The sequence below is a fragment of the Camelus ferus genome, chromosome 33 (assembly GCF_009834535.1).
Source record: "Camelus ferus isolate YT-003-E chromosome 33, BCGSAC_Cfer_1.0, whole genome shotgun sequence".
Lineage (NCBI taxonomy): Eukaryota > Metazoa > Chordata > Mammalia > Artiodactyla > Camelidae > Camelus > Camelus ferus.
In genome coordinates, this window is record NC_045728.1 from 675,478 (window position 1) to 699,446 (window position 23,969).

Consider the following 23,969-nt stretch of genomic DNA (forward strand, 5'->3'; position numbering starts at 1 on the left):
GTCTCTTTAGTGTTGGGATGTATTTCGGTGATGCTTCCATCCTAACAGATTTGACTGAATGTATTTTGCTTAAGTTAATATTAAAACAAGCTTGCATTTATTGAGCAACCTGGGACTGAGGCTGCAGGTGTGACTAGAGGGAGGTGGCAAACGGTATAGCCGGCAGAACCAGTGGAGAGAAATGGGCGTCCATTCAGAAAAGGGGTGGCGTCCAGACAGTGGAAAGTGGGCCAGAGCATTTCTCCAGAGCCCCGTGGCCCCTGTGCCCCTCCTCTGCTGCCCTCCTCGTGCTTGTGGGGCTGTCCGAAGGGGTACAGAAAGAAGCAGTGCCCCGTGTCCCCCTCATGCCCCTGCTCTCTTCCTGTCCCCCAGCTTGTCCTCCGGCAAGGTCAGCCCCGAGAGCACCCGCACGCTCCGGGCCCCGTCCGAGTCCTCCGATGACCAGGGCCAGCCGGCGGCCAAGAGGATGCTCAGCCCCGCGCGCGAAAAGGAGCTGTCCTTGTACAAGAAGACAAAGAGGGCCATTGGCAGCAGGAAGTACAGTGTGGCCAAGGCTGAGGCCGAGGCCGAGGCCACCACGCCCATCGAGCTCATCAGCAGGGGCCCTGACGGCCGCTTTGTGATGGACCCCTCGGAGATGGAGCCCTCCGCCAAGACCCGGCGCATCGAGGGCTTCCCCTTTGCGGAGGAGACCGACATGTACCCCGAGTTCCGCCAGTCGGATGAGGAGAACGAGGACCCGCTGGTGCCTGCCTCTGTGGCCGCCCTCAAGTCCCAGCTGACCCCCCTGTCGTCCAGCCAGGAATCCTACCTGCCACCACCAGCATACAGCCCTCGGTTCCAGCCACGTGGCCTGGAGGGCCCTGGTGGCCTGGAGGGCCGGCTGCAGGCCACTGGCCAAGCCAGGCCGCCCGCCCCGCGGCCCTTCCACCACGGCCAGTATTATGGGTACCTCAGCAGCAGCAGCCCTGGGGAGGTGGAGCCACCCCCCTTCTACATGCCAGAGGTGGGCAGCCCCCTGAGCTCCGTCATGTCCTCCCCGCCCCTGCACGCCGAGGGGCCTTTTGGCCACCCCACCATCCCTGAGGAGAACGGGGAGAACGCTTCCAACAGCACGCTGCCCTTGACTCAGACGCCCACGGGCGGGCGCTCCCCGGAGCCCTGGGGACGGCCGGAGTTCCCCTTCGGGGGCCTGGAGACCCCGGCCATGATGTTTCCCCACCAGCTGCACCCCTGTGACGTGCCCGAGGGTCTGCAGCCCGCGGCCGGCCTCCCCCGAGGACTGCCGCCTGCCCCGCTGCAGGTGCCCGCAGCCTACCCCGGCATCCTGTCTTTGGAGGCGCCCAAGGGCTGGGCTGGCAAGTCACCTGGCAGAGGCCCTGCCCCAGTGCCCCCCGCCGCCAAGTGGCAGGACAGGCCTGTGCAGCCTCTGGTGAGCCAAGGTCAGTTGAGACATACCAGCCAAGGCATGGGCATACCCGTGTTGCCTTACCCCGAGCCGGCTGAGCCGGGGGCACACGGTGGCCCCAGTACGCTGGGCCTGGACACTCGGTGGTATGAGCCCCAGCCCCGGCCTCGGCCCAGCCCCCGGCAGGCCAGGCGCGCCGAGCCCAGTTTACATCAAGTGGTGCTACAGCCCTCCCGGCTCTCGCCTCTGACCCAAAGCCCCCTCAGCTCCCGCACCGGCTCCCCCGAGCTGGCCGCCCGGGCCCGGCCTCGCCCCGGCCTCCTGCAGCAGGCTGAGATGTCGGAGATCACCCTTCAGCCACCGGCTGCCGTCAGCTTCTCTCGCAAGTCCACGCCGTCCACGGGCTCCCCATCTCAGAGCAGCCGCAGTGGCAGCCCCAGCTACCGGCCCACCATGGGCTTCACCACTCTGGCCACGGGCTACCCCTCCCCTCCGCCGGGCCCTGCAGGGCCCACGGACAACCTGGATGTGTTTGGACAGACGCCTTCCTCTCGAAGGATGGGGGAGGAGCTGCTCAGACCGGAGCCACCCCCGCCATCGTTAACTACTTCAGGGTGAGTGTGAGCTGGCCTCTCCTGCCCACCTCCACCTGGTCATCTTCCTCCGCCTTCCTCCCCTGCCCTCACCCCTTCCACCCACCTGAATGACAGGGCTGGTTCCGACATGCTGCAGCACCCCTTCGGGAGGAGAGCGCTGGTCTTGGCATTGTCAGGGTGTGGTCACAGGCTGGGGGTGGGGCTTACCTGCCCAGGTACCCTGCCAGGGGCATGAGGGGTCTTCTCCACCTGGCCCAGAGCTCTCAGGAGGCCCCCACGGTGCCTGGGGGAGAGGATACACACAGACAAGGGACAGGTTGCAGTGTGACCAAGTGAGTGGTCATCCGGTGCATCTTGCAGTGGAGAGCCCACGTCCCTGTGACCCTGGTTTTGGGTGGTTCCAGGCTTTGCCCAGAGACCTAGAACCCAGCTTCCTTTTCTTTCCTGGACCCTCCTCTTTGCAAGCAGGACCCTGGAGCTTGACTTCCCCAGACCACCAGGCTCCTGTTCCCAGCCTCCTGCCCTTAGCAGCCTAGTGTGTGCTGGGCCCCCCACAGCCTCTCCAGGGGCCGCGTCCTGGAGGCTGGGTGCAAAATCTCAGGCCTGTGAAAAGGGCCCGAGCCATATACCCCATCCCAACCTGTGTGCCTCGCAGGAAGCTGCAGACAGACAGACAGACAGACAAGTCCCTGCAATCAGCCGGCCTGAGCGAGCCCACTGTAAACTGTAGCAGCTGGTGTTCCAGGTACCAATCAACCTGGACGCCTGCCTGTGCCTTCTCTCTGGTTTTTCTCCCACCCTCCTCATCTCTCCTCCCTACTCCTCCTCCCCTTCCTTCCTGAGTCTGTCCTTCTCTGTCTGTCTTTCTTCCTTCGCCATCTTCTTTGGGTTGGCCTGACTTGCTTGGAAGAACCTGCCCCTCCCTGCCTTCTCTGGTTCCGTCCTTTGGTCTCTCTTCTGGATGTGGCCGCCTGTGCAGGGAAGCAGAGTCCAGAGGAGGCTGGCCTGGTGGTAGGCAGACGGGAGGTGGCCGAGAGGAGGGAGCCCAGCGCCCTTCCCCTGTCCCCTTCACCCCCACCCTCTCTGGTACCTGGAAGCAGAAGCCTCACCTCCCACCCCCACCGGCTCAGGTGGGGATGAGGCCGGGCAGTGGAGTTGCGCTCTGGCCGGGGCCGCGCGCTGTCTGAGCAGGAGATGCTGGGGGCCGCAGCCCTGTCGTCTGTGCTTTGTGCAGCCCTCATCTGCTCCGTCCCATCGTGCGTCTGGTGCTCTGTCTCTCTCTCCTGCCCCCACCCCATTCTCTGGCCTCGCTTGTCGGCTCTCTGGTCCCTGTCTCCTCTCCTCCCCTCCCCTCTGGGTGTGCGTGGGTGGTTCCCCCGCGCCTGTGTTGGTAACTGCTTTGTTTCTGATTGATCTCAGCTATCTGGGCAGTGTTGTCGAGACAAGCCTCTCTTCAGCTCAATAGGTAAGGGAGCTCCGGCTGGGCGGGCGGGGGGTGGACAGGCGGACGGGCTTCGGCAGGGCCATCGCTTCCTCGACAGGGGAATCCAGACCACAGCCCCTCCCCCCTCTGTGGGGCGGCAGCGCTGACTCCCCGTGGCTTCTGGGTTCCCCACCTCATGCTGCTGCCTCAGCCCCAGGCCCTGCTCGGCACCGCCCGGCTGCAGCTTCTGGCCCTCCCCGAGCCTCCCTGTGGTGCTCCATTCAGACACCTCGCCACCCTGCTGCCCAGAGCTCCCCTCAGGAGCCCGCGGGCCTGCATGCACCCTGAGGGATCTAGAATGCCTACGGCTGCTTTGCACCTCGCACCTGGGAAACCTGTCGGGGCCACACGCTGTCCAGGAACAACCACCCCTCTGGCCTGTTTTCCCAGCAGCCTCAGACATAGAGACCCCTGCCCCCTCACCCCAGGAAGCACATCCTCCCTGGGGGCTGTCCCTTTCTGTCCTCCCGGGACCTTGCTGATACTCTGTCCTCTCAGGAGCCCGACTAGGGCTGTGGCCAGGCCCCTTCCCCTCCTGCTGGCCTTCCTCAGGACCAGTGGTGGGGGGCAGGGCAAGGTCAGCGGTCAGGAGACTGGGCGAGGGCCTCACCTGCAGGCTGTCCGGGGGCCATGGCTCTGGGCAAGGGGTCCTGGAGGCACTCTCCTGGAGGAGAGGACAGCCTGGGGCAAGAGGAAGTTGCGTTGGCCAGAGGCTGAGCCAGCACTGCTTTCCTTCCTCCTCTTTCCACCTGGCGACTCCTCTTCCAGGCAGAGGTCTCAGGCCTGACTCTAGAGGGGCCCCAAGTCTCCTAGAGAGGCTTCCGAGGCTTGCTCACTCTCGTGGTAGCTAAGATGCTTCTTTTTGCCATGGACGCCATTCCCGTGCTTCTGGGACGTGCAGATGCAGGCACTGGGCACCCGGCCGGGCAGGGCCTCTGGGTGCTCTGGCTTCCCAGGCTGAAGCCTCTGCTTCACTTCCCCACCTGGAGACATCGGGAGTTGACTGTCCTGGTTCAGGACTGCCAGTCTCCTTTGGTCATTAGAATGGCCTCCCATAAACATTTCTTCATGGTCAGCAGTTGTAAGAGTGTCAGTAGGCAAGAGGCCCTCAGGACTGTGAGGCGGGCTGGGTGCCACGCTGCGGCCCAGAGACCAGCGTGGTGGCAAGTGCACCTGCTCTTGGGGCCTCTGGCGGCCTGTTGGGTGACAGTGACTGGACTGCCCACCACCTTCTGCATCCTCCCTGCCTGCCAGTTGTGACCCCTCTGCCGCCCCTGGAGGAGTGGTGGCTTCACGGCCAGCTCTCATTCCACTCCCGACAAGTGCCTGGGCCCCGTTCTCATTTGTGACCCCTCCCCAGTGCCCCCACCCCAAGACCTGGGGGCTGAGCGTCCTCTCACTGCTGTGGCAAACGAGAAACCAGGGGTGTGGGGCAGGAGCACTGTTTCCGCCCGCCTGGCCAGCACCCACCTCGGGACTCAGTCCTCCACAGCCCAAGGGTCTGGCCTCGCCGTGCTGCCTGGAGAGAGCTCTGAGTGGGGCTACGGGGCCCTGGGCCAGGCTCCTGCTCAGATGCTGCCCTCAAGCTGCGCCTCTGCACGTGTCCCACTCCGTCTCGTTGAGAAGGTGTGACTCGTCCTGTCCATGTCTGTTCTTGCTCTGTTCCTGCTTCCTCGCTTTCTCCTGTCCCTTGTCCCCACCTGTAGCCGCCCCTCCTCCCGTGCCCTCCTCCAGCCCCGCCCAGAGCGCAGCTGAGAGCCAGCGGCACAGTGTCCTCATTTCCTGTCTGGTGCCCTGTCCTTGCATCCCCTCTACTCCTTCATACTGACCTGGGCCTCTGTGATGGGGAGTGTGCTGGGGCCCCATTTCTCGGAAACCATGGGAAGGCGGTCCTACTGGTAAAAGCCTCTCCCGAGTTCTGAGGCCTCTTGGTCTGTGGGCTGCCTGCCAGAGAGGGGCCTCTTGTGGGCACGGCTGGTGGGCGCTGAGCTCCCGGCGCCAGGCTGTCTGCTGTGGTAGAGAAGGGATTCACCATGTCCTGCCACTCCTTGTATGCAAGGGGTCTCCTAGGCCTTGGCGCCCGGCCTGTAGTCAGACAGGCATCATCTGCGCTCAGGAGATGCGGAGACAAGCAAGGTGCTTCAGCCATAGCGCAGCCCACCGGCTGGGGCCCAGTGGCAGCTCGTAGGGCAGGAGAGCAGGTGACGTCCGGAGGGTTCTGACGGTCCTGTCCTGTGGTTCGCCTCCTTTCTGAACCTGGCTGTCTTTCCTCCCCTGCTCTGAGTGAGCACAGAGATGCACAGCTGAGGCCTCTGGGGCTAAATGGTTGTGATTTGGATTTTGTATGAATTTTATGACAAATGAGAGAAAAAGAGCGTGAAGGTAAATTCCAGGCCGGTTTTGGTAGGTCTGAGCCACAGAGAAACACCCGCAGGGACAGAGCGCTGGGGCTCACAGGGAACAACACACGGAGGGTCTGCTGGCCTGTGAGGCCTTCGCCTTTCAGCAACCCTGGCGCTTTCCAGGGGAAGGGCAGCCCGCGTTTGCTGAGTTCCTGTGCGTTTTGGAAGAATTGAGGCTGACTGGAAAGAACGGGCCTCACCGCCCTGGAGGGCCCAGGTTGGTTCTGTCCCTGTAGGGCAGCCGGCTGGGCAGCTGGGCTACCTGCCCCCGTCGTCCCAGGGACAGGCTGGAGCTGCTCTCCCAGGCTCCCACTGTCCGGGAGTCAGCACCAGACGCTCATGGCCTGAAGAGCACCCCGGGTGGGCTTGGCCTTGACAGGGGACATGGCCCCCGGCTCAGGGAAGGGAGGCGCTTTGATTCCAGTCTGCTGGACATTTTCAGGTGGCTTTTCTGCATCATTAGCTGAAAATAAAGAGCCGTCCTGCCCCCTTCCCCCACCTCCCGTCCTTCCAGGCCCTCGCTTTCATCTCTCCCTCCTGTCCCGGGACAGTGTCCCCGTGCCTTCAGGAGCCTTCCTCCATCACGTGTGTCTGAGCACGGAGCCAGAAGGGAAGCAGGGACAGCAGGTGTCCTGGAAGGGCTGGGTCTTGGCTGTCTGCCCAGGGGAACTGGCTCACCTGCCTCGGGGTGGGGGATGCGTGTTGCCGTTTGGGGATCGCTGCCTGCGGACATGACTTCAACCAGCATTACCATCCTGTCCGCCCCCCGGCTCTGCCTCTGCGCAGTCGGTGACTGAGGCAGCGAGCGCGTCCAGGGCAGGCTGATGGCTCAGGTGAACGTCGAAGCCGCGTTCTCCCTCCACGTGGTGTCTGTGCCTGTTCTCATTAGGAAGAAGCTGGACAAGTTTACCTAATGTTGCGGATCGTGGCTCTCGTGGGAACTGGGTTACTAGACAAACTGCCTACCCTCTCTAACTTCAGTTTCTCCATCTGGAAAAGGGGGGTCACTGTAGTACTTACCTCTTAGGGTTGTTGTAAGGATTAAAGAAAACTATCGCAGGGAACACAGGTCAGCGCCTGGCACGGTGGGTGGGCAATAACTGCTTCCTGGTGAGAACGACTACAGCAGTGCCGTGTCGGCCGTAGGAACCACCTCGTCCCCGAGGTCTCAGCTGGCCTGGGGTCCCGGGGGACTGGGAGGGCACCCAGTACCAGACTCTCGTGCCCTGTGCTGCTAACACGCTGGTGCCTGAGCCCCCCTGCCTGTCTCAGGCCCCCTCAGACCGCACATCGCTCGACATCTCTCAGGTGTACCGTCTTCCGGAAGAGGCTGGCCAGGACCGGAGGCAGACGGACTGAGCCCCGGGTTCGCTCTGACTTCCCCTTTAGGCAGCATGGAGGAGCCCAAGCCCAGGATGAGAGGGGGCGAGCACGCTGCAGCAGCACTGGGAGGTCGTGCTCCCTGGCGCCCCAGCCGCCTCCGTCCTGTGTCTGCCTCCCAGGCTTCCCTCCAGCCACCGCTGGGCGGGATCTGTGTGGGCAGACTGCGGAGTCCAGTGAGAGCAGAGTAGGGGGCTGGCACTGGGGTCTTTGAGGGTGGAAGGCCTGACGTCCAGTGGTGAGCTGGGCTACTTCTTAGACTGGGCACGTCGGTGGACCCTTAGCTCTGTGGTGTCAGGGCTGTGGAGAACCGAGACGTCTCTGACCTGAACTGGGGAGGAGCTTCTCGGGACCTCACGGGCTCATGGGCGATGGAACGATGACACCCCTTGTAGAAGACAGCGGCTGCTTCACTGTCAGCTAACGTAGGAAAGCCCCAGGACCAGAGGCTCACCTGCAGTTAGTCTGTGCCTCTTCCTTCCTTGTGCCTCTTCCTTCCTCGTCACCCAGAGGTGCCCGACACTGGGGAGATGTGGCTGTAGTCCCCTGCTCCTGTTTTCCTTTTACCTCAGACTGCTTGCTCCCCTGGCAGGTCTGGCTGTCCTGCTCCTTTAATCAGGAGTCGTCCAAAACTGACTGTGCTGGAGATGGAAGAGGGTGACGTGGGCTGAGGAAGAGGGACTCGCCCTGGCCAGCGCGGTCCTGGAGTGTCCCTGCTTCCCCGATGGCATGCTAACACCAGCACTGCGGGAAGGAGTGACTTCTCTCTCTTTCCCTTTATTCCTCAGGCTCCAAGTCTGGCTTACTTTGAGAAGAAAAGCATTGATAACAGGTCTTCTAGATTTCTTCTTTTATGACTCTTGAAAAACCCTCTCCAATAAGCACAGATCGGCACAGATGCCCACCCTCCCAGCTCTTGGGTCCCTGTCACGCGGGCTGCACAGGGCCCAATTACGTTGTCGCCCTTGTCCTAACTGTGCACCTGGTCTCAGGAAGACGGCGCTGTCCACTTCCCTGGTCGGGGGAAGACACACCGACATCTGTGGTCTCCTCTCCTGAAGGCCTCTGTTTCTGTCGGATCTTAGACTATGGATGTCCACCAGATACATGCTACAGATGTTAAGGGCTGGGCCAGGCTGCCCGATGTGGATACTCTGAGCATCGTGATCCGCTCCCACCCTCTCCTGTGCTCTTACGGGACTGATGAAACCTGAGCCCCGTCTGCTGCTCAAGTGTTGGCACGTGACAGCTGTTTGTCGTGCTGGCCACCAGGGTCTGCCTGCATCTTGGAGGTGGGAGGGAAGAGCCCTGTGAAGCTCCATCTTCCTGGGCCCTGTGTTCCCATCTGGCCTGGCCCTGTCTTTCCTGAGGACGGTTAGTGGGGCTGGAGCTGCTCTCTTCCCTTCCTAATCTGCCCTTTAACTTTTCATTTCAAGGTTTTGACTGTGATGATTTCTGAGAACTTCAGACATTGAAGCTGCTTCCTCCTCTGACCTTACTTGCCTCAGCTTGAGTGACATGTGCTGGGCTCACTATTAAAGCCTGTCTCTCCTTTCCTAGGTCTTCTGATGGCTCCACAGATGGGTTTCCACATGAGGCAGGCTCCTGCTGCTGGAGCTCCCCACTGGGTTTCTCTCTTTCAGGAGCAGTAGGAAGGCAGGTGTTGGGGAGCCGTCACGGGCACCTGGGACTCTGTGGAGCTGTGCTCTGTCTCCTCCGGGTCAGCTGCTTGGCTTTCTTCCAGAAACTCTTCAAAAGCTCCCTCTTCCAGGAGCTGACCTGTGCCTCTCCAACATTCCCTTCCAGGACACAAACACCTGCGCCCGGGAATGCTGCTGTCCCTGAGAGGCTGGAGGCTCTGAAATACCAGCGGATAAAGAAGCCCAAAAAGTCATCCAAGGGCTCCTCGAAGTCAAAGAGACGATCCGGTAAATGCCCAGGAGCCCCCGCTCCTCCCTCCCACCTTGACCCGCCATTATTAGGGGCCGGTCTGGCCCAGGACCCCAGATCTGGGTTTTCTGTAGCATCAATCCACCAGTGTATCCTGTTCTTTGCTTCTCCTTAACGCGAATGATCAAGTGATACGGAAACCTAATTCTCATGTCAGAGAGGAGAAGGAAGAGGTTAAAATCTCTGATCATCCTCCTGGTTCTGTTTCCTCCTGCCTGGGAACCACCCATCTGTGTGTCCGCCTATAGAGAATGTATTGCATCGTTTTAGGCAGCACTCACCCTTCCCAGTCTGCTGTCTGCTCTGCCTTGAAGATGTCCCTATCTCCTTGTTATTTCCTCTCTAACGTTTTAGGCCTCTAGTTGGACATGGGAATTCTGGGGTCCTAGTTAGTGTTAAGGGGACACTGTGGCCTGGACTCAGCCTCTGTGGGCTGGCCAGGCTTTTCTCCATGAGACACAGTGCAACTGCCTTATCCATGGAAGTGTGTGGTGTTTATCCAGCAGCGATAAGTAGCTTCTAGGATAGTGGAAAAATAATTCAGGCCTTTTTCAGACTTGGAAAATTCCCTGGTATTTATCACGTGCTTTCTTTTTCCAGTGATTTAGGAGTGCTGTGACAGGCTTCCTGGCTAGTCTTTCGTGTCTACCATTGGGCGCCTTTCCTTGCTGGCCAGGTGATGGGAGAGTGTCCGTGAGGCCCTGGGTCTCGGGGCGGCAGCACTGGCTCTCCCTCAGCCTTCAGGCGGCACTGTTGGCCTCTGAGCTTGTAGAGGGGGGACTGAGGGTGAGAAAAAGATGAACTTTTTAGGTTTTGGCTGAGAAATAGGAGCCCAAAGCTGAAATTTCAACCCACCTGCCTACCTACCTACCTACTTACCTACCACATGTGTCATCCTTTTTTTTCTTGAAAAAAGTCCCATCCGATGCCTATGTTCTCCCGTTCTGTTTGCAGTGGGCCTGTTCCCTGTCAAGTGGTCACAGCTCCCAAATGTCCCCATCTTTAGCCCAGATCTCTTTCGTGAGCTCCAGTCTCGTTTCCAGCTGCCACTGAACATGCCTGTGATGCTTCATAAGCCTTACAGTGTCCAGAATGGAGTGACTGACCGTCTCTCCAGACCTGCTTTCCCTGGCTCCTCCCGGGGCTCGCAGGCAGCGTGGCTTCTGCCTGCCGGCGGCTCAGGCTGCTTCAGCCTTGTTTCTGTTCTTGCTCTCACATCTTATGTCCGGCGACGTGGTAAGGCCTGTCAGCTCAACTTTTTCTTTTTTTTAACTTTATTAAAAATTTTTTTTTGGTGGGTGAGAGGTAATTAGGTTTGTTTACTTATTTATGTGTATGTATATATAAGCGGAGGCACTGGGGACTGAACCTAGGACCTTGTACATGCTAAGCACGCACCCTACGCCTGAGCCTCCTCCCATGTCGGCTCGACTTTTAAAACAGCCTGAATCTGACCACTTTCTTTCTGTCTCAGCTGCTAAACTACTGAGTCACTCCCATCTCCCATCTTGGCCAGTAGCCTCCGAAGTGGTCCTCTTGCCTCACTCATGGCTCCTACAGCGAATCTGATATACAGCGAACAGAGTGACCTTTAGAGAATTTCGTAACTTCCTCTCTTTTTTTTCTTTTTTAAGATTTACTGAGTTATAGTCAGTTTACATCCTCTCTCTTTCAGTCACTGGAGCACACACTCACACACTTCTGATTAAAACCTTCCAGAAGCATCCCCCCGCAACCAGGACAGACTCCTGCCTGCCCTGCCGGCCTCGCTGCATCTGCCCACTCTGCGTTACCTTGACAGGCCTCCTCCAGTCTCACGTTTGCCCTTGGCTGAGGGCTTTCCCACTGGCCATCCCTTCTGCCGGGGACGCTGTTCCCCCGGGTCTGTGGAAGGCTCACAACTCAAGACTCAGTCGCGTGTTACCGCTCTGGAGAGCAGGAGGAGCACCTCGATCATTTGCCGTCTCAGGATCCCATTTTGTCTTTCGCAGTACCTGAAAATTTTCTGTCTGTAGTTTTTAAGTCTTTACAGTCTGTTTCTTCCTCCCCATCCCCACACTAAAGCATAATCTTTTAGAAAGCCAGGGCTTTACCTCTGTGTCCCCAGAAGGACCATGAGGCAGAAAGGTGGCCCTGGCAGTCCAGGTAGGGCCAGACCTGACTCTGATGCAGATGTGTAAAATCTTGTGATGTCGAACACTGCTGGGGGGAGGGGACAGGGGGAGTGTGCACAGTCCGATCCCAGTACCTAGAATGATGCCTGGTACCCAGGAGGCACTAAAAGAGACGTCTGGATATTTCTTTAATAAAAAGAAAAGAAAAAATATTAGGTAAAAGATACTAAATACATACATTCAGTATTAAGTACAGGATGAAAGAGAGAGGTTGCTTGACTAGGTCTGTGAACCTGCAGGAGGTGCAGCCACACCTGTGCCTGCTTGCTGGACTCTTGCTACACTAGAATCGGGGCGGGGCGGGCCGGGCGGTTGGCAGCCCTTGGTGGTTTCTCTGCTGCACTCTCCCTCCGGTCTCTGGGGCAGTCGGGTGACTCCTGTGTGGTACTGGAGACTGAGGACAGGGGAGTGTGCAAGGCTTCCTTCTCCCTTTCACTGCTGTCTTCTCTTTTCATGTGCGTGTGCACCTGCTCCTTCCTAGATGGTTCTGCCTCCCAGGCTCAGCGGCTTCCAGACCCTCAGGTCCTGTGGCCCGATGAAGCTGTCTGCCTCCGGAGGAAGAAGAGACACTCCCGGCCCGACCCCTTCGCCCGCCTCTCGGACTTGTGTCACCGCCAGCTTCCGGAGGACCAGACAGCAATTCTCAGCAGCGTGGAGCATGATGACCCTGGCCATGCCACTCTGCTGTGATGTCACCACTGGAGTGTCCCCCGTGTGAGGACGCTGGCTGAGGGTCAAGGGTAGGATGCTGGGCGATGGGTGTGCGGGGCCTCGTCCTGCCCTACCGGTGGAGGGTGGCCTGGCCTTTAGTTTCCAGGGCTGCTGAGACCCTGGTTCTGCTGTTCGCCCTCTGGCCTGAGCTGGCGTCTCCTCTGCATCTGGCCTGCTGGCCGCATGTCCGGGACAGAGGCTGGGGCAGACGAGTGGCAGTGGGCGGAGCAGGGGAAGTGAACTGGGGACAGGAGAGACCTGCCTCCTCCTCCACCCCACTGCCCTCGGTTGATTTTCCCACCTCCTCAAGTGTCTCTGGAGTGAAGAAGTGGAAGCAGAGGCTTTCACTGCTCTTCAGTTTCAGTTTCCAAGTTGTGGAGGGGCTGGACTTGCCGTCTTCCAGACTCTTCTTGTAGAGATACAGATGCACGTCGTGTGTAGCTGGTGGGTTTCCCTCTGTATATATACATGTACGTGGAAGCGAAGTGCTTTTATTTCTGTGGTCAGTGAGGGGCTGAGAGGGCAGCAGGCATGTGGGCTTGCAGCAGGACTGGGGGAGCTGGGGGGCGCTGGCGCCTGTCTCGGGCACGACTCCCGACACAGGACTCATGGCTCCTCAGCTGTGTGACCCGTCCGTCTCCCTCTCCCCCGCCCGGAGCAGAGGCAGGGGCTGGCTGCTCTGGGGGCTCAGCGGTGAGTTACCACAGAACTAAGCGCAGCCTTTGTTTTTCGGTCCTGGGTGAGACGGGCACCTTCCTTCCTTCCTCCCTCCCTCCCTCCCTCCCTTCCTTCCTTCCTTCCTTCCTTCCACTGGTTTGGCTGGGAAGTGGAAACTGCTTAGCAGCGGGCTGGGAGGCTGCCCTGTGCGCAGATGCGAAGCTCTCCAGCCGCTCTGGTCCAGCCGGGCGGGGCCCTGAGGCTGAGGGCTCCCACTGCAGAGCCATCTGTGTGGAGTGCCGGGGCTCTGCTGTAGCCCAGCCTGGCGGGCACACTCTGGAGTGCTGTTCCAAAGCTCTGACTGGATTCCTCCTTTCCTTCTGTGAGCGCTGATCCCCTAGACTGACTAACTGCCACGTGTGGGAGCCTGCCCACGCCCTCCTCCGTGTTCCCTGCGGGCCCCCACGGACCCAGGCTCCCATAGGATGGGACCAGAGCGTGGGTTCTGGGGGTGCTCCAGGCCCCCCTTCCCCAGCTCTGTTTACGCGCACTGGTTGAGGCCTGGGAGTGGAGGTGGAGGTGTGGAGGTGGGAGTCAGGCTGTCCCTTCTCTGCCGAGTTCTGTCCTAGTTCAGACTGTCAGCTCCCAGAAGCTTCTGCGAGGTCATCTTACATCACTGAAGATGTGTCTGTCTCTCCTGATAAGGCGACGGTGCTGCCCACGATGGCAGGGGCCCGAGTGTGGATGGGGTGCGTCTGGCCTCCTTCTCTCCTCGTTCAGGAGCTTGCCCTTCTGGCCACCCGAGGATCATGGTGGCTGTCAGATTCCTCAGAGTCCTTCCTTCTTGGTGCTGCTGTCCTGGTGGATTTGGGGACATCCCTGTCCCCAATTACCTGCTTAGACGATGGCCCAGTCAAAACAGTGGAGGCTCCAGAGAGTCTCAGCCTGATGACCCCTGGCAAGGTGGCCCCAGAGCGAGGAGTGGCTCCTCCCGGGTGCCTCTTCATCATCCCGGGGATGGTCCTCTGCCCTGCAGACCCTGCCAGCACTTCCTCTCTCTAGCGCAGTGAGTGGGGGCCAGTTCCGCCCTTGGGTTCTGCCTCACAAGTCACACACCACAGCTCCTCTCCGAACACGACACGTCATGGAGAGAGGGGCGTTGGGGCAGCGTCCGTGGCTGGCCTTGCCCACTGCCCTGTGCCCCAGGGGAACCTGCACCAGCCCACTTGGCTGGGCGCCCCAGTCCACTCTGCCACCGGGTGGCAGCTCCAGCCAAAGGGCGACTCTGTCTCCTTTCTAGAGGCAGCACTACCTCTGCCACCGTGCCCGACACGTGACTCACAGGCACTCGGGCCCGAGGGGCTGGTCGTGGCCTTGTGCGTACTCTCTCGGTTGCTGCTTCTCGCGCAGAGCAGGGCTGTGGTGGGGCGTCAGGGCGGTGGTCTTCAGGATGAACTAGACACGATTTCCGAGGCTGTGCTGGGACTGCAGGTCCTGAGGTCGCCAGAGAAGAGGAGACGCTGTGGGGGCCCTGCTGCCTTAGGGTGTCGCATAGGGCCGGGGGCTGTGCTCCTCCGGGACCCTCCTGTGAGCCATCTCCACTGGTAACAAAGGTGCTGACCCCTTCCTCCCTTCCTCCGGCTGCGCCCTGTACCTCAGCACATCAGACCAGGTGGTTGGAGCTGTGCTTTTTGCTGGCCGCTGGGTGGCAGCTGTGCTGGGCGTCCCTGAGGGCTTCCTCCTGGGGACAGTGTCTGTGGAGCCGGCGGTCTTCCTGCACCCCAGGGAGCTGGTGCAGTCCTTCCTTCAAGGACTGCTATGGAAACTGGCAGAACAGGTCCCCTCTGTCCCTGAGATGGAGGCAGGGGTGACACAGGCACACACTTGGGTGCTGGCTGTGTGCATGTGTGTGGGTGTGATGATGCGTGTGTGCATGGTGCAGCCATCCCTAGGGACCATGAGTCCTCTGTACTCGGCCAGTGACAGCTGCAGTGCCGGCTCTGAAGCTGCTGCCTCCAGGAGATCCCGTGTCTCCGGACTGGCCCCCGGGTGGTCTGGTAGCTGTGCTCGTGCGTCTCAGACTTCTGTCTGCCCCTTCGTCCTCCGTCTCGCCTGGAGATGTCAGCTGTTTCTGGTGAGGTAACTCGCAGACCAGGGGGAGGGTAAAGGGATTCCAGACGGGGTCTGAGGCTGCTGTTGTTGGGGAAGAACAAGCAATAAGGAGAAGGCGGGTCCTGTTTCTCGACTTGCTACTGGCTGACCGGGTGAGGTCAAGCGGGGGTGGTCACGTGTGGCCCCACCGGCACAGGGTGGTGAACTCTGCTCTGGAGCTCCTAGCCTGTCTCCCCACCAGCTTTCCTAGATACGCGGGTCTGTGAGGCCTCTGAGACTCTGCTTTCTCTGCGGGAAGGGTCTGCGTCCCTTGAGGAGGGGCCTATATCTCATGTTCATGCTGGTGGGGATGTCTTGAGCAGGGGTGGATTGGGGTGAGTCATTATTAATATTTTTCAGTGCTCTGTTTTCGATGTGGAACCTAAAATATTTGGAGTTGAACTGATTTGGCTGTTTTCCTGTGCCCTTTTCATGCAGAGGAAACCTGGCAGGAGTCAGATGTGTGATTTCCTGACTAGGGATTTTTTTTTCTTCCCTTTTTTGCAAAGTTAACAAAATAGCTTCAGGGAAGAAACAGACTTCACAGAGCATCGGGGCGACGGTGCCACTTCCCAGGACCAGAATCCAGGGCTGAAGTGTGCGTGGCTGGAGCTGTTTCTTGCAGTTTTGTTAGAAAAAGCCTTTGTGGGCCTGGGAGGAGTTGTACGTAAAGTACGTTACTATGCAGAGAAACATGGAAAGAAATGCTAATGGTTCGTCTTGGCTTGCTTTGCTTGCATGTAAAGGAGCTTTGAGGGACACTGCAGTGTTGGGGGCGAGCAACAGGAAGGCAGAGGTGGACAGGCACCTGGGGCTTCCCTGAGTGCGTTCCCCCACTCCCTCTGCCTTTCTGTCTTCTCCCAAATAAAGGGAGGGAGGCTGGAGGCTCGGAGCTCCAGGGGCCTGCATTGTTGCTTTGGGAAAAGGGCCCAGGGGTGTGTTAACGTCCAGGTCCAGACTGAATGAGGTAACTGGTGGGGGTGTTTCAGGAAGGGGTAGAGGGTCAGAGGCTGGAGATGAGGTCAGCTGCTTTGCCAGGAGTCTGTAAGGCCAGATGGGGAGGAGACAGCCAGGTGGCCCTGGAGTGGAGGGGGTGGTGCTGGGACAGGCAGCAAGACCAAGGCCACCGTTCTCTTTGGGCACGTGGTGACTTGTTTACCGCTCGGGGCAGCGTCCAGGTTGGGAACAGTCCCAGGAAAAGAGAGAGACTGCCTGGAATGGGGTAGGCTGGCAGCGGAGGCAGTGAAGACCACTTTGGGGGCAGGTGTGGGGGTGATGTAGTCACTGCAGAAAGACCGTAGGGGTGGGTCCTGGCGCTGCATCCTGAAGGGGCCCCTCCTTCTTAGCGACACCTCCTTGCTCTCTCTAGAATTAGCCTTTGACACTTAGTGCCCAGACCAAGTGTGGATGTGTCCTCTGTGATGTCTGTTTCTGGGGGCTCCTCAGACGCAAAGCTGGGACACTTGTCTGGAGGTTCGTGAATTCGTGTCTGTTCTTCTAAGCAGAAGGGGCAGGTGACCTCTCCTTCCTCATCCATGATCTGAAACTGGTCCTGAGACACTATCACTGGGGAGGGAGTGGAGGGTCTGGGGCTTGGCTGCACCTTCCTCCTGGGGGCAGGGGAGGCTGCTTCAGACCACGGAGCTACACGGAGGCTCTGTACCTGAAGCTTTCGTCCCCACCGTGTCTCCTTTTGTGAGGTGGACATCAGAGGATGAAAGGCTCACCCTGTAATCAGACCAGCCATTCCCTTGTCCTCTCTGATGTCTCCAAATCTGCCTCCTTTAAGATCAAGAGGCAGAATTAAAAATCTCTCCTTTAGAAGAAGTGGATAAACCAAGGATCAAAGCCCAGATTGGACTTCAGCACTCTGGAGCAACTGGATGCTTGTTTAGGGGTGACCATGACCACCCACCTCTGACTGGCAGTGAACCCACACTGGTCCAGTGCTTCATTTCTGAGCCCCCGTCTATGCGTTTAAATTAGTCTTTCATGAGCAAACAGAATATCCATACTAGTTACTCTGTGTGCTGGGTCACTGACAGGGTAAGAGTGTTCTTGTGACCCCACTTGAAGCTGATGGAATACTTGTCAGTAGGCCGAGTCTGATCCAGAGACCACCCCGCCCCACCCCCCAATGCCCCAGTGGTTTCCACCCTGGCTGCCCAATGCCTCCCAGAAGAGCCTGGGCACCCTGGCTGTTAAATACCCAGCTAGAACAGCAACCAGTAACTGAAATCACTTGGATGTTCTCTTCTGTGGTGGGCCCGTAGGTCTCTGAAGGCTGATGACACAGTTATCAGCTTTGGACCACTGGCTGGGAGAGCTAGACCGGGGAGTTAGGGGGAAGTGGTCCTGTTCTCAGTGCCTGTCCCTGGTTCCTTGTCATCTGTCTTTCCCACCCCACTAGATGGTGACATGAGTGGCTGCTGGGCCTGGTGTTCTTTTGGGTCTTGAAGGAATGTGCTCCACCAACCCCTCCCCTCCCTGGCACGGGACTCCCTGGATTCACTTTAGGAGCGAGGGTGTGCGCTCACTTCCACCCCTGCAGACACACCAGTCACTTCTCTTTCCTTCCTACCCGACTTCTTCACGGCTCCGGGATCTTGACCCTGTGCATGGTTTATGGTGGGGAAGGGAATCTGGGAGGGGGGGAGGGTTGGGCTGGGGAGGGGGATTTGCATTTCCAGCCTTAGAAACACTGCAAGCATGCTTTTGGGCAACGTAGGGTCTTCACGTGCAGAAGGAAGGGGCAAGTGCCGACTATCCTCGTACTGGAGATGACGGCATAGGGGCTTTTTGCTTCCTTTTGGCAGAGGGCGTCAAAAAGACCTTGGTTCTGGCATGGGGAATAGACCTTCTCACGGCCGTCTTGTAGTCCTTGGAAGGGAAACTGTCAATCACTCTATCAACAAGTATTTTTACTGCCTACTGAAAACAATGGGGGTCGGCAGTGAGCAGACTGAGTCCTGGCTGGGGCAGAGAAATGGGTTTGTCCCACCTGCCCTCCGCAGTCACCAGGTTATCTTCCTGGCCTCCAGCCCCAGCCAGCTGTCTAGTCCCTGTTCCTTCCCTGGGCTCAGGAAGTAAGAGTGTGTATGTGCCCACAAACACGCGTGTGCTATGCGACGTTTGTGTGGTGTGTGGTGTGAGTGGGGTGTGCACTTGTGTGTGTGGTATGTGTGCGTGTATAAGATTTGTAGGGACATGCTAATTTGCCTGAGTAGCCTCAGGCTAGGAGACCCTCTTTTTGGTTGACTCTTTCTTTGCGAGGCAACTCCTATTTTGGTAGGAGGGTAAAATTAGTAATATACCATCTTTAGTGTATTTTTATGGAGACTGTATATAAAATTATATAAATATATATAATGTGTTCTATTTTAAGGAGAGAGGGGAACTTACATAAGTGGATGGGTGGGTGAAGGGGTCGGACGCAGTAGTCATGCCTGGGAGGCTTCAGGCAGTGGGACCCCTAGGGAGGGGGAAACGGGAGGGCAGGAGATAAAGCCGCGCCAGAGGAGCGGGGCTCGTGCCCTTGGCACACATGTAAATAGACAGAAAACCTATAAAAAGTCTATCTATCTAGCTTATCTCTCTATCTATATCAAGTCATAGTTCGCTTTATTTTTGTACCTGTGCTTAGAGATGTTTGGAGCAGGACCACCCGGGGTGGCCTGGGATTCCAGCTCACACTTTGATGCCCACCCCATCCTTCCTCCATGCCCCGTCCTTTGAGACACTCTCTGTTCAGAGTTGCTTGGGTCTTTCTGATGGAAATGTGTACATATGAAAATGTACAAAGTCACAAAGCAAACAATCCTCTTGCAGAAAGGACAAGAGAGCCGAGGGCTGTGGGGAGCTCCTGGACCTGACAGCCCCAACAGCCAAGGTCCACAGCATGTCTTGTTACGGGGAGGGGGCGCTGTGGCCTGAGTTTTGGTGCAGGTGCTCACACAGGCAGCAGGAGAGCTCAGATTCTGAGTGTGCCCCCACACTGCCCACATGGGCACCCTCAGTGGTGCCCAGGTCCTTGGAGGGACTCTGGCTCAGCAGCACTGGGGAGGAGATGGCTGAGATCACCTGGGGGGCTGATGGTGGTACCTGGCCTGCTCTGCAGCGCCTCGACTCAGGCACCCCTGCAGGGTGCAGCATCTCAACAGAGTTTTGTGAGGCGGACGGCATGGGCTCAGTCTTGGGGAAGAACACCCTGGTCATTCTTTGCTGCAGATTCTGGGAACCAGTGTGGCTGTGGTATCTGGTGTAAATACACCATGCATGATTTTTCCAGTTACAATTTTAATTGGAAATAGGCGGCATTGGAAATGGAAAGGCCTAATCCTGGGACCCTGAGTGGAGGTGGGGGAGTGAGAGGAGAAGTTGGGGCACCACAGAAAGGATGGGGCCGGGGCGACCTCCTTCTGGCATCTGGCCTGGGACCTTCAGAACTGAACACTGTGCTGGAAGAGTCTGACCTGGAACTGGAGAGTCTGGGGAACAGGACACTCGCTTGTATTGAGCAGGAAGTTCCGTGTGCCCTGAAGAATACCTCTCTGAGAACCGCAGACCTCACATATGCTGCAAGGGCCTCAACTCTCCTCCCCGGGTGCTAGCTCTTTCTCTGACTTGCCGAGAGCTCAGAGCGATGTGTTTGAAGCTGGTGCAGGGTCAGGTGGTGCAGGCAGCCAGGAGAGACTTGTGGCTGCAGTCTCTCTGCCCACTGTCCTGCTCATTAACCAAAAAAAGGCAATACTAACCCCTATTCCCCAACCAGAGAGTCATGCTAGCTAAGAGCTTTTGTCTTAGGGAGTTTGGTCAGTAGAGGCGCTCAGGTGCCTCAGCCATGCGAAGGGCTCTCTTTACATTTTGGGGGATTATGAGGAGAGCAGGGGTTGGGGTGGAGCTTGAGTTTGACTCCGAACCCTCCTGCCCCCACAGTGCAGACTTGAAGGGGCCCTTGCATTCACTCGGGCACTGTCCTTGAGTCCCTGGCACACCTGCTCAGGACATTTCTCATTTTCCAAGGTCACCGAAGGAAAATGGGCTCTGTCCACGCAGCACTGGGGGCCCCGACACTGGGTCCAGCTGGCCGTGCGCCTGTCCTTGGCAGGCAACTAATCTCTCCTGCAGTCTTCTCCGGAGGCCAAAAGAGGTCTTCTTGTAAGAATTGGCAGGGAGGCTGAGCAAGAGGAAGAGCAGCACACTCCACGTCCCTTCCTGGCCTGCAACCTCTTCCAGACTGCCAAGGCCTCCACACCCAGAGGGCTTCACAGCGTGGCTCTCTAGGTTCCTGGAGTGATCCTCTCTTTCTCTATGGGCCCTGCCCCACCTCCAGTACACATGTGACCAGCATCAGAGGCCCCTCATGGGGTTAGTACCCCCACTGGGTCTCAGGTTACTCTAAAACTCTTCCTTCCACGTGACACCCAAGGCTTGGTCCTTAGCTTCAAGGTACATGAGACCAAAAGATTCACTGACCCATGTACTCCCACCCCATCCCTCAGCCTCCAAGTGGGCTCTTCATTTACGGGAAGAAAAGTGAAGGCGAGGGACATAGCCCTTACCTTGAAATTTCAGAGCCTGGATGGGACGTAATGCTTCTCTCTACCCTTTCTGCGATCCTGGCCCTGAGCCTCAGGAAGACGGTGAAAGGGTGGCATCCCTGGGGAAGAAAGTAGATAGACCAGTAAGCCCCAATTTCTCGGAAGAGCCAGCCTTTCACAAAGGCACCTGGGGCAGAACGGACTGCGATCCTGACCACATGGGGAGTAAGCAAAACTTGCCATCTTTGATCCTCTCGGTTAAGGGGACAGGAGGTGGGACGGGTGCTCTAACTGGGTCTTTGAGGCCCGAGGCCACTGCCAGGAACATGAGCTGTTCCATGTGCTTGTGCCACACGTCTCGTCCTCATGTGGAAGGGGTACTGAGTTCTGGTGCTTTTCTCTCTGGTAGGGGGTGGAGGGATGTACAGAGCTGTTCCCGTTTTGTACCTCTGTGTGCTTTATGGAGCAAGAGCTTGGGGCAGGCAGACTCACGGGGAGTTGCTCACCAGGGACCCGTGTGGGCCACGTCCTCTCCCCTGGGCATCGACCAGCAGCTTGGGGAGAGGGGTCTGTCCACTCCTCTCTGCTGTGGGTGTTCGGGCAACATCACAGTGGGAGGCAAGGGAGCTGGAGAACCCACACAGCACACACCTGTCCGTAAGGGATGCGGCCCAGTACTGGCGCGTGGGGCCTCTCCGGTGCTGCTGTGCCCGGGGCCTGGGAGGGGATGCTCTGTGTGGTGGTCTTGACTGCCGGGACCTGGCAGACCGAGTGGCTGGCTTAGGGAAGAACAGCAGTTTAAGGCTCCACTTACCAAGTCGTATCCACCAATCTCAAAATGTCTTAACGCCTCATTCAGACTTCATTTCTGAACCACTATCTGTGGGGCCAGAGGGAGGGCACGAGTAGGGTGTGCCCTCACCACCTGCCTCTCCTCTTCTGCGGACACTGACCTGAGGGACGACATTAGCTTAATGTCAGCGATGCCCGGTCCCTCTCGTCTCCAACTTTTTCTCTTCCACCAGGAGAGACTTATCACCCTGCGTATGATTCTTCCATCGCACACCTGGAAGCAAGGTGTAAGGACTTCTTTTCCCCATTTCTCCCAGTAGTCTGTAGACAGAGAGAGGGCAGGGCAACCAGCGGTCTCAGCGCCGCTTCCAGAGACACGCCAGCTCCGTGCCTCTGGACGCCTGTGTGTTAGCTCTTTTTTGAGGACTCAGTGTTGTCATGGGAGCTCCTGCTCTCATAGCAAACCCTTTCCGTCTTTAGCTTTCTTTGAGGGTTGCCCTGACCATGCCAGGTCTTCTTGTGAAGCCCCTTCAAACCTCGTTCCATTTCTTGAATGTCGAGTCCTACAACGCCACTGCGCTAGGGTGCTTTATGGTGCTGTTCTTGAAGAGGCCAGCTGGGCTGAACCTCCTCTGTCCCACTGGGTCCTTAAATCTTGCTGTATTTTGTCTTCTATTTGATTTTTCCCTTAGGGGCTTGGGGTGGGAGACATGGGGTGGGCTTTTGTGTTCTGTCTCTTCTGTATGTATGGACTGGCTGAAGTCACTTATCACAGGCAGCCGACTTCATGGTTTGGTTGGCTGACTTCGGTTAACTAGTCAAAACAAGCCAACAAGTTAAGTTGTACCGCTGCACACAGAACACCCTGAGTGTGGATCTGACTGGCAACTAGAGGCTTACTTTTTGAACTTCAGGTGTGTAACTCAAAAGTAAATAAAAACACTATTTTTTCAGTAAGCTTTTTTTTCCTTCTAAGAGACAACTTAGCAATCAGATGAGAAGAACGTTTATCCGGTGCTGTACCAAAGCCTTATACGAACACATCCTACACTCTGTATAACCTGTCTCTGCTGAGCGCCCTGCTCTGTCTCCCTCTTCTCAAAAGCCTGCGAATGCCAGCGTGTGCCAAGCCTCGGTCTGGGTCTCAGGGACCCCTTGGAGCAGAGGATGATGGTGAAGATGGGACACCATTCTGCTTCCTGAGTGGACTCTGGAAAGACACCAGGCGTGTGTTTGTGCACGTGTGGGGGCTAGGGGTGTGCGTGGATGTGCGTGTGTGGGTGTGTTACAGGTACACGACGCCAAAGTGAACGCACTAACTGGGCGCCCGACAGGGAGACCCAGGCTGGCTCTGGGAGTGGGCTGGCTGTAGAGAGGGGAGGGCGTCCTCCCCTGTCTCCTGTCTCCTTCCCTGTCCTCTCCATCAGGGAACGGAGGTTGATGGAAAAGGCTGCACTCTCAACCAAGTGCTTTTTCCTTCTCCAAAGGAATCTCCGAAGTTTAGGCGTTTATAAAGAGCCTGTCCAAGAGGCAGGCACCCCCAGCCACTGACTCGCAGACTCACAGACTGTCAGGGCAGGGAGGGGCCTCCCTCCGCCCCAGCTCCGGCCTGCTTTCTCGGGGGAAGTGCATTCTGCAGGGCCCCCTGACCGCCCGGCCTGGGCCTGGGCCTGGGCCTGTTCTAGCAGCTGCCCCTCGGGGCTCCCTGCCCCCTTCTTCCCACTCCACAGAGAAGACCGGGCTGGAGGTGCCCCTCAACCACGCCTGCTCTGTGGCCTGAGCAATAACGCCTGCCCCGCCTACCACAGACAGTAACCTTTTGGCCTTAGATTCTTGCCAGTTGAAAGCCGAGTGACACCCCAAACCCAGTTAGGAGAGGACCCACGGCCTGCCTCGGCATTCCCGGGCTCGCCGGATACTAACCAGTGCATCGCCAGTAACACTGCATGTTCACATAGGAGTTAAAGAGCAAAATGAGTGAATGCAGAGCTGGGGAAACAGGCAAACAGAGAAAAAGGGCACAGCAGGCCACCAGCTGTGGAGCCGGAGGTGCGCCGGGCATGCTGCAAGTTGGACTAGCAAGGCTTAGGGCTTAACTGCTTCTCATGTAACATTACTCTGCTTCAGAAATGTTTTGTATTTTGATATAAATAAACATTTGCTAAAAAAGTTCATTTTCTAATTTTTATTTATACCTAGGAGGTACTTTCTGATGGCATCTAATCTCACCTCTGGCTTTTGGTCTCCCTAATCAACCCCAGGTTTTGAACTCGGGGCTCAACAGGGCTCCAGAAGAACTAGAGGCTGGAGAGTAAGGAACTAGTCTTCATTCCCTGAGCACCTAGTCCTGAGGGTGGTCTATGTGAGTCACTGTCCCATTCACCTGGGGTCCATCATGCACAAATGGTTAATAAGGGTCTTGCTCTCTTAGGCTTATATTCTAGCAGGAGGGAGACAGAAAAAAGCAACTCTCACAGTAGAAAAACTGCACAGACACTGAGATGAAAAGAGCTTTGGAAAGACCCGAGGGCAGGATGCGGGGCAGGTGGGGTGAGAGGGAGGCGGTGGGTGAAGTTTGAATCGGAGCTGGGAGTGGGCCTCACCAGGAGAAGACAGCCCCTGAGCAAAAGCTGAACGGGGCCACGTAACGTCATCAAGTTCTTTAACCTGGTAGACCTGTCACCATGCCTGAATCCCCAAGAGTGGCAGCAGATACACTGACTCC

At 57.8% G+C, this 23,969-nt stretch overlaps 1 protein-coding gene across 1 annotated transcript in view; it reads left to right on the forward strand.

Moving 5' to 3' along the window:
• Nucleotides 1-23,416, forward strand: part of IGSF9B (immunoglobulin superfamily member 9B) — a 52,091-nt gene extending 28,675 nt beyond the window's left edge. Inside the window, 3 exon segments of the mRNA XM_032472756.1 lie at nucleotides 373-2,022; nucleotides 9,076-9,197; nucleotides 11,875-23,416. Coding sequence (XP_032328647.1) covers nucleotides 373-2,022; nucleotides 9,076-9,197; nucleotides 11,875-12,083 — 1,981 coding nt within the window. The 3' untranslated portion in view covers nucleotides 12,084-23,416.
• The last annotated feature ends 553 nt before the right edge of the window (nucleotides 23,417-23,969 follow it).